General features: G+C 54.3%; 4 protein-coding genes across 4 annotated transcripts; 1 reads left to right on the top strand and 3 right to left on the bottom strand.

Moving 5' to 3' along the window:
* Nucleotides 1–16: 16 nt before the first annotated feature.
* On the bottom strand, nucleotides 17–1,648 carry A1O1_09296 (uncharacterized protein; the record flags this gene model as incomplete). The annotated part of the gene is made up of 2 exons (XM_007730152.1): nucleotides 17–1,557; nucleotides 1,613–1,648. Coding segments are annotated over 2 exons (1,575 nt in total), but the record flags the coding sequence as incomplete, so codon positions are not given.
* A 455-nt stretch (nucleotides 1,649–2,103) lies between these two features.
* Nucleotides 2,104–2,915, top strand: A1O1_09295 (uncharacterized protein; the record flags this gene model as incomplete). Its single annotated transcript, XM_007730151.1, has 3 exons — nucleotides 2,104–2,106; nucleotides 2,156–2,385; nucleotides 2,531–2,915. The coding sequence occupies 3 exons, from the start codon at nucleotides 2,104–2,106 to the stop codon at nucleotides 2,913–2,915; spliced, it is 618 nt and encodes a 205-aa protein (XP_007728341.1).
* Nucleotides 2,916–3,845: 930 nt separating this feature from the next.
* On the bottom strand, nucleotides 3,846–5,774 carry A1O1_09294 (uncharacterized protein; the record flags this gene model as incomplete). The annotated part of the gene is made up of 2 exons (XM_007730150.1): nucleotides 3,846–5,259; nucleotides 5,317–5,774. 2 exons carry the CDS (start codon nucleotides 5,772–5,774, stop codon nucleotides 3,846–3,848), a joined length of 1,872 nt encoding a protein of 623 aa, XP_007728340.1.
* Nucleotides 5,775–6,435: 661 nt separating this feature from the next.
* On the bottom strand, nucleotides 6,436–8,829 carry A1O1_09293 (uncharacterized protein; the record flags this gene model as incomplete). Its single annotated transcript, XM_007730149.1, has 2 exons — nucleotides 6,436–8,663; nucleotides 8,715–8,829. The coding sequence occupies 2 exons, from the start codon at nucleotides 8,827–8,829 to the stop codon at nucleotides 6,436–6,438; spliced, it is 2,343 nt and encodes a 780-aa protein (XP_007728339.1).
* Between the last annotated feature and the right edge of the window lie 483 nt (nucleotides 8,830–9,312).

Raw genomic sequence — 9,312 nt, 5'->3', positions numbered from 1 at the left:
TTGGTTATGGCTGTACGCGGCGAGGTTGTACACAAGTGCCGCGGCAAGGAGACGGGCATTTGCATGCGGGGAGAGCAGGCATTGCGATGCCAGCGACTCGATCATCTGGTTCAGATCGCCTGGATTTGACTCTGCGTTCTGTCCGCGAAAGACACGCTCCTGGAACACGTTCGACCCGAACAGGTTACAGGCGAGCTGCAGCGAGACCGACTGGATGTTGTAGGGCGCAGAGGAGAAATCGCCCCCGTGGTTCGTCGTAGACAGCAGAGTCGTGAGAGTGGTGTACCCATGCTCTGTCGCAAGGAAACTCGACACTCGCGGATCGGCAGCCGCAACGCGTACAAGGTCTATGACCGCAAAGTGTGTCTCCACGGGTAGAGACGGAAATGCCGAGACAAGGTAACCACTGAAAGCGTGCAAATTCGGCAGAGGGGCTTCAGTCATACCCTTTGCGTCGCGGGCTTTGATGTACGCCACGAGGTCTTGTACGGCTTGGTCTTTGGCGAATTCGGGCCCGATCTTGGCAAGTAGTTTGTCCAGGGGAGGAGTGCGGTTGTACATGATGGGAGTGTCGACGATGCGCTGGAAAGTAGTTAACTTTAAAGCGGTATGTGGGTGCGGAGACAGTCTCGCCATCTGCAGAAGCAAGCGAACATTGCCCGTCAGCCGTGCCGGGTTGGCTCCAGACCATTCATCCTGTTTCTTGCCCTTGAGGAAGGTGATGAAAGTTGGGGTGGCGCGAACTTGGTATCGCTGCGCCACGGCATGCGCGGACGGCGAGGTGGAGATGTCGACTTTGATCAATTTCGCACCGCTTTGAACACCAGCTTCGGCGGCTAATTCATCGTATGTGGGATAGACGATCTTGCACGGCGCGCACGTGGCGGAGGTGAAGAATATGACAGCGCAAGATTGTCTCGCTGCGTCAAGCAGACTATCGAGCTCGGCTAGTGATGTGATGTGGTAGACATGTCCCGGCGTCTCTGCTGGAGGCTGTGCGTTGATGATGGCTGTTGGGGGAACTTTGTGGGTGGTTGTGCCGTTGACGGTGGCCAAAGCAGGAGTGCCGTTCGCCACCGGTGTCGAGTTCGTTCTGGCGACTTGGGGACTTCGGGAAGCATTCTGGCCAGAAGCAGCATCGGGAGCCTGGGTCATCCTCCTCATGGACTGGTCGATCTGTCCGCGCAACATCTGTCCGATCGGGGTGCTCAGAAACGTCTCGGGCAGACTTCGAATCTCGTCCGGAATACTCTTGCCCACGAGGAACATAGCCAGGTCCTGGGAGAAGTTGTTGCAGTTGTGCAAGAATAAGTCGTACGACTCTGGTGTGTAGATTTCTTCCAGAGACTCGATGTATTCTTCAATGACATCGAGGGGGAGATCGGTCTTTCCCAGTTCCACTATCGACATGGGCCGGCCATGGTGAGTTGAACCGGGGACTTTCCTGTGGATGCCCTGGCCAAAGAAGTATTCGACATTGCTCAATACAATGGATGTGTGGTAGATAGCATCGATCTGGACACCCGTCAACGCGCGGGAATATTGTCTCGCCAGGCCCTGTATTCTGTCAGTATGTTTGTTACTGGAGTGAGATTACTTTGAGGAGGCGAACCTGTGACAGGTCGTAAACATAGAGCTGGACGTCCATGGTTGATTGACAGAAGCGCACCGTTGTAGCGAGGCCATCAGTGCATGGCGAGGACGATCGTGGCGGGAAGTTGTAGATGAATGTGTTCGAATTGATGTTGTTGATATCAAGGGGACTTTTGATCAGGCGGCAAAAGTACGTCAGCGGGAGTAGATGTAGACTTGGAGAGGTATAGAATATGTTGTAGATACCTCAGGTAGAGCTATCTAATAAGGTAGTAGTAATAATAGTAGGACCAACATCGTCTCTCTCTATACAGACACAACATGGATCAGGCAGTTCATGGTGGCGTCACCACCCATTCCATCTTCCATATTCCATCCCTATCCTCCATCCTTCACGATTGCCACACCGCAGTCAACAACACTTCGTCGTCATCCAACGTTGCCTGTGCCTTGCCAATGTTACTCTAGCGACCATTCGCATTTCCAGCTCAATGTCGTTCACCCCCGGTCATGGTTGGTACCTCAGCTATTTCCCTTGATGCCCATCATCTGACCTTCGCAGCCACCACGTAAAACGCCCTCCAAAGGCAAATCCATCGCTTCTTCTGCACGAGCCGGCCCTGCCGCCCCCAAGTCGCGCCGCTCGAAACTCGCCAAAGAAAACGATTTGACGGCGGAAGAAGAAGCCGAGATCAAAGAAGCATGGAATCTCTTCCGGCTCGATGATGTCGACGAGTACGAGGACGAGAAAGCAGGAGTCATTCGCACGACAGATGTGCGGAATGTTCTCAAGTAAGTCACCGTCACCATTGTCAAGAAGCCGGGCCAGGTCTCTATGTCCTCCTTCGCTTCCACCCCATGCTGTACGATCTTCGCTTTCTTCCTGGCCGCCAACAAAGACCACTGAGTTGACTAATTGGCTCTTCGGCGTCTACAGAGCGCAAGGCCTCGCGCCGAACGATCCGTCGCAGATGCGGGAATTCATCGAGACGCTAGATCCAGACGCGTCCGGCTACGTGACCTACCCTCACTTCCTCGCTCTGTGCGCCATCCAGCTCAAGTCTAAGACGGACGACACGAGAGCCGAAGAAGTTGACACGGCATTTCAGCTGTTTCATCCCGGGCACGCTGCGCAACCGGGCCAGCAGCAGGTGATCCGTCTACATGATTTACGGGCTGTTGCGAAGACCTTGAGGGAGGATGTGAGCGACGAGGTCTTGAAGGCCATGATCCTGGAGGCCAATGGTGGGAAGGGCGTCGGGCAAGGCGTGAACATAGAAGACTTCCGAGCCATTATGACACGAGCGGGCGTATTTCAATGATCACGATCATGGAGTTCTACGGCGTCGAGGCGATTCTGCATCTATACAACAATGACACTTTCATTTCGAATTCGCGTTCGAAAACGGCCACAGTGATTTTCCCTGTCAACCGGGTTTCATATGTTAACATGAGATCCTGGACTGGTTGTATGTCTCCAATAAATTCGAACCACAGCCCATGCGAAACGCGAAGCTGCAGCAGTAGAGATAACTGGAAAGCCTCGCGACAGAGCCATAAAGGCCTGGTCGTTGGTCGAGGCTCGATACTATTCTAGCTTCCCTGTCCACACTGGCTCGCTCTGGGGCAATATGAAACGGCCAGCTCTAGCATAGATAGAAGCGGTGCAAAAGCACAAGACATGACAAGATAACGATGCAAGTGAAGAGAAACGCGATAACAATTCATCGTTGACCGGCCCACGGGAGGGCTGGAGGCATGCAGAATCCATCTGGTAGCAGAGTCGTGGCTGTCAATCAACGCCCGGCAGTTGAGCAAAGGCATAAACATAAAGACAGCCGACTTGTCAGACCAGATCATGATACCAATTGAAGAGGAGGAAGATAGGTAAGCTACCTATCATATAGGAGTGGTGTAGCATGGATGAAGTAGAAGTAGAAGAAAATGAGGGCTGAGAAAAGCTGCGGAAAGTGTGTCCTTAGCCGGGATCTCGAATAGACACTTTTAGAGTGCCAAGAATGGTAAGTCCAGATGTGGGAAGAGGTGCGTAGTTGCATTATATGATTGGCTAGAATATATATTGGCAGAGTATCTCTAAATTCTCAAGTCTCATCACCATGGATGGGCCCCAGCAGCCTCATTCTTAGAATTACAGTAGTAGTCAATGTAGAATACGAGGAATGGTAGATATTACATTGCACTGATACAGTTCGGTCGCTGTTTACCCTTGAAGCTAACGCCCAAGACGCACGTCAAATAATATCCATGGAATCCATCTTCCAGATCTCGACGTCCTTGACATCATCCTCCGTGATACGCTTGACTCTCCGCCTGCGGACAATCTCTTCGCGCCATCCGTTGGCTGTTGTACCGTTGGCACTCTGTGGCTGAGGCTGCCCATTGCTTAGTTCCCAAGCGCCATCTTGCGCAGACAGGCGGACAGGCGTGCGCACCACCTCTTCAACAACCTTGCCGACTTCCCAGATCGAATCACGACTTCCGAGTCCAATATACCGCAGGTTGGGGAAATCGCCCGGGCTGTTCCCGACTCTTTGTTCAATTTCCTGCGCGATCCGCTCTTCATTTTGACAGTCCATTACACAGACGACGCCGTCGCGTGGCGGAAGCTGTTTCTGAACGGCGCCGTCACAGTCACGCTCGTCACTTTCGAGATCGGAAATCGGAGCCAGCAGACGGAGGGCCCACAGATGGGACAGAAACGGGACCAGAAGCCGGAGTAGGTCGTAGTCCGCGCGCTGAAACGCCGCACTCAACTGCGTGAGGTTGGGGCACGATCGAATGAGGCGTGCGGTTACTTCGGTCGGAAGAAGCCATCGAGCTGGAAGAATCAAATGCTTTAGTGTCGGTCCGCACACATTGCAGATGTTGTCCAGATAGAGATCACGCAGAGTGGTGTTGAGCATGGGTGTGTTCCTGGCCGAACGGTTCGCAGGGACGGACGTGGAGGTAGCACCAGGAGAAGCTTCTGCCGAATTTGGGCTGGATTGGACGTGCCCACCCTTCCCTTCAGCATTATAGCGGGCATTGATAAGATACAGGCGTTCCAGGCCGGCGCTTTTGCCCAGGTCTAGCGCGTGTCGTTTGTGTAGCTGATCCACGCGAAGGGACTTTGGATGCTTGGGTCTGTCCTTTTCATCGACAGGCACCAGCCACGCTCGGTCAATGAAGTGCGCGGCGGCTCGTTGGCCCATGGTGTCTTCGTCCAAACCGAAAGTATTTAAAGCAGTAAAGTCCTCGCACACGGAAGAGTCTAAGGCTTCCACACATTCTGCCGCATCCAAGTAGGGAAGAAGATTGTAAATGCCGATTTTCCTGAGCCGGAGTTTCCTCTTGGCCGCAATGTTCTTCCTGAAAAACCGGGTCATCACCACGGATGCCTCGCCCTGATCTCTCATTCGAGGCGAGAAGTGCAAGTTCAATGTGTCCAGGTTCGTCGCATGAAAGAACAGGTTTGAGAGTTCGTCGGGGTAACACAGGGGATCGTAGTGCGTGACAGTCAGTGACTTGAGATTCGGCAAAGCAGGAGCCTCCACCAAGGGTTGAGGCGACCTGTCCGTTGGGAACCTGAGCCACAGACACTCGAGCTTTGAGAGTTTTGCAAGGCCGGCATAGACATTAGGTTGTCTTCTGACGTCCAAGTCCCACCTGCGCAACGGTTAATCAAGGTCAACGCCTACTCCGAGGCTGCTCAAATGTGCGTACCTGAAGCTGGTGAGGTGTGTACACTGCTCTATGGCCGCTCTGATGGCGATGTTGAGGATCATGCTACTCTCCGAGACGCGCCCGGCTTTTGCATACGCACCCAGGTCCGTCCCGCCGAATTCTCCCTCCAGGTTCAAAGACTGGACCAGCTTGGACACATTGCGGGTGACAAGCGCATTGAGGCCCATCGAGAATGGGCTGGCTCCGCCGAAGCCCTCGGGCAGGTCATCTCTGTAGCGAATGCTGCTGTATGCTTTCAGAGTCACGTTTTTCCACAAATGCGGAAGCGTCATATAGAAGAGGACCCGGGACGTGCGACATAGTCGGACAAGAGAGGCGACATCGCCATCTAGACAGGATATGATGTGGGCGACGACCGTGAGCGGAAGACTGTCCACCCCAAATGCGCCTTGAATATCAGGACCATTGCTGTAGAGATGGTTGGCTCGAAAGGTCATTCTGCGGCGGCATCGGTGCAATGAGGAAGGCTGAAGCAGGCATTTAGACCGTACGAGGTCCTTGTGGTTCAAGGTGTGATCATATCAGTCTGGCCGTTGGAGAGTCAACGGTGCAACGGTGAAAAAGATATCGTAGGCTGCAAAGGATGAGGGCGAGGACGGGGGATGCGCAGAATGGCAAGCCCATCATATTGGATGTATTCCGCTAGCATTTACATACCAGCTCACCAGGTCAAATCTGACAGGCAGACACCGGAAACGCAGGGACGTTGACTGCGTACCTCCACCTGTATGCTCCACAGTATTAATTACGGTGACGCACAGCGCGTGCTAAGTGTTCGGCGTGCTCTATCATGGATATATAGTAAGTACATATTGCACCTATCCTCACATTGAATGGAACATTAGATACATTCATTTACTCTCAGCAGCGGAAACCTGCCTCAACTGGCCCAAACGGTCATGTGCCCCGGTATCTCCTCTGATTGCGGGGTTGGACCGTCTTCCTGTGGCCTCTCGTCGGCCAGCACGTCTGGTGAGCCCCCAAGCTGTGGCCGTTACCTCAATCTCCGGCACCATATCCGACGCTGCATCTGTGACTCCATAGTAGCCTGACGCGGTCCCCATCGATCTAGACGTGTCGCATCCCGCCAGGGATGCGTCATGTTCCCCTCTGCGGCGCGCCCGGATCGTCCTCTACCGTGTGCTCCGGGATCGGTGGAATGGTCGAGGCTGGCACGTAAGCCGTTGGGCGCAGGACGGCTGGTTGAGTAACGCCACCATCATGACTGTTTCTTGGATCAATTGATGAGATGGTGGGGTATTCGGTAGCCGTCGTTCCACCCTCAGAGGAGGACGCGTGGCTCGGATTGGGCGCTGCAGGTCTTACGGCCACAGCCTCGGGATACTGAACGCTGCTGTACATATCCCGGCCAGTGTCGCTAGGCTTCACATAGGGCTGGGCACTTAGCGGCCGACCGTGAGCAGCAGCTGCTATAGGAGCGACCGGTGCTGGGTCGTTTGATCCTTGCTCTGCAGAAGCCACACTCATTGTGTTCATCGGGATTGACTCGTCAGCAGTCGGATCGTCACGCATGTCATCCGGCGACCATGTCCGTTCATTGCCCTTTGGAGCCGGAATCACGGTTACTGGTAAAGAGGCGGATTGTAGGTCCCCTCGGTGAGCCAAGCGTTCTTTCTGCGCGGAAGCAAATGCCCCGATTCGACCGCGCAGATTCAGACTGCGGTCGATTGGTGACCGCCGGATACCACTGGCAATCTGCGCATCGGCCACTTCGACAGGAGGTTCAGCCCTCCGGCGCTTGAATGGACTAGTCACTGAATGCCAATTCAGTCGCCCGGCAGAGTCCCCGGGCGCGAAGATCACAGGTACCACTGCCATCTCCTTGTCAGTGGTAGAGGGTGCAGAGCCCGACCCTGATCGGTCCGATGATTCGGGCTTTGGAGCGTCAATCGTCGCGCCGGCTTCCGGCTGGGAATTCAAGTCATGTTGATAATCTGGTGACGGGCTGGTCAGATTGTGGTATCGGATTGCGTAAACGGTGCTTGTAGCGCTCCCGGTGTCGCTCCCATTCAGAGGTGTGATGCGATGTTCTGGCACCACGAGCTGGTTTTGCGGCGGAAAACGCTGTCCTGTGGAGTCCATCGCGTCTGTGCCTGTGCTGATGCCATCTGGAGGCGCCATTCTGCGGCGTTTTCGCAAGGGAAGCCGGTCCCGGAGTCGCTTGTACCGCGAAAGCACGCCTTCGCCCGTAGTCTTGCGCAGACCGCCCTCGTGTCCGGTGCCCCGACCGTGGCCGTGCCAGCTCGCGTCTTCTGACGGGGTCATGTTGAGCATTTCATCGCCGTCAAAGACTTCTCTTCCGAGTATTCCATCTTTTCTTTCATCCCTCTCGAGGGATTCTATGCGTTCCACCCATTCCCATACCACAACACTGGCAGCCGCGGCGCCCACCCACCGAATGTACTCGCCCCAGCCGGCCAGGTCGGGTTGAGCTATGTCCAGCACGAAAAACACTACTGGGATAACCACAGACATCAGAGACAGCAGTGCCACGAGACAGATATTCTTCATCTTTGGGTGCCAAAATGCAAACCGCCGCTTTGAGAGACAATAGTAGACCACACATGAGGCATATATCAGCGAGATGGCCAGTTCGAACAGGTAGTTCAGGGCTGGTATGGCGTCCGAAAAGCTGCGCGGACGTGTCCTCGGATTGCCACTAACAAAGGAATCCAAAATGCTGAAAATGGTGTCGGAAGAGACCATGGCGAATCCGAGCCATTTGATGGCGACCTTTTCCTTGTGTCTAGGGAACAACCGAATGAGCGTTTGGACCTGAGCAAGCCAGAGAAAGGTGTCCGATATGACCCGGATGATGCGGATTTCTAGGCTGTCCACGACATTGTCGACCAGTAAAGTAGAGTCCATGTAGCCCTGATTGTATTGGTTTTCTGCGACTGAGAACGTGTCGGCGGTGGCTATGGTGAGAGAGATGGCCACGGTCACGGTCGCAATCTTCTGCAGCAGCGGTCTCCGCCCGACGCCGACGATGGAGGATGATCCATATGTCCCCGTTATGACACCGCGCCGCCCCAGCAATCTTGCGCCTCCACCGGGACCTCCCACAAAGAATGTCCTCGGCGTGATGAAAATCAGGATCACCAAGACATAACTGATGACGGTCGCGGTGGCGAGCGCGTATATCTGCGGCGAAATCGAGGCATAGAAAGGATCTTGGAAGCCGATGACCGAGGAATTGCCCGTGGTGTCGGGGCTAATGATGGAATCCGGGTTTTCGCAGGGGAGTTTGAAGGTGACTCGGGCGCGTAGGGTGCTGGTCTGGTCGGCGCCAAAGACGAGAATACCTGCGACAAGTCAGTCCGGCCTATGTGTCTGTCTCAATGTTGTTGACTCACCCCCGCTGGGCAGAATAAGAGGTGTACACCAGACACTGGTGGGTGTCTGGCTCGCAACGGGAGTGCTCAATTGACCCCATAGTTGGCGAGCGGTGACCTGAGCATCGTAGGACATGCCGTGACTACCGATTCGCGGGATCGGAGAAGCAATCTGCGTGCCACATCGTAACGGTGTGCAGACTCTGCAGGACGGGCAGGATATCGCGTGTTGGAACTCAAGCGACCATTTCTCGGGGGACTGTTCTCAGTGTCAGCGCGGTGTCTTGCGGGAGGAAGGCTGTGAGTGAGAAATGGCCGAGGATGGTCGAATAATGATACAGCATGACAGAAACGGCAACTTGAGTATGGTAATAGTAGTCGCTGGCAATATTGTGATATCGAAGAAGATCATGCTACAGTGAGAAGACGATGAATACCTATGATTAACGATTTGATGATATTGATGATCGACCCGATCTCGGCGGGGTTGGCACCAATCCGCGCTATAATCGCTATACTCGCTATACTACTAGTATCTGGTAGTATATTTACATTTATTCATGGGTCCTTCATCAACCTCAACGAGTCGACAGCCCCCTTGAAAGCAGGAATATCGTCC

Source organism: Capronia coronata (assembly GCF_000585585.1).
Source record: "Capronia coronata CBS 617.96 chromosome Unknown acBCG-supercont1.11, whole genome shotgun sequence".
Taxonomy (NCBI): domain Eukaryota; kingdom Fungi; phylum Ascomycota; class Eurotiomycetes; order Chaetothyriales; family Herpotrichiellaceae; genus Capronia; species Capronia coronata.
Note: the sequence above shows the minus strand (reverse complement) of the source record. Positions and strands in the feature narration are given on the sequence as shown.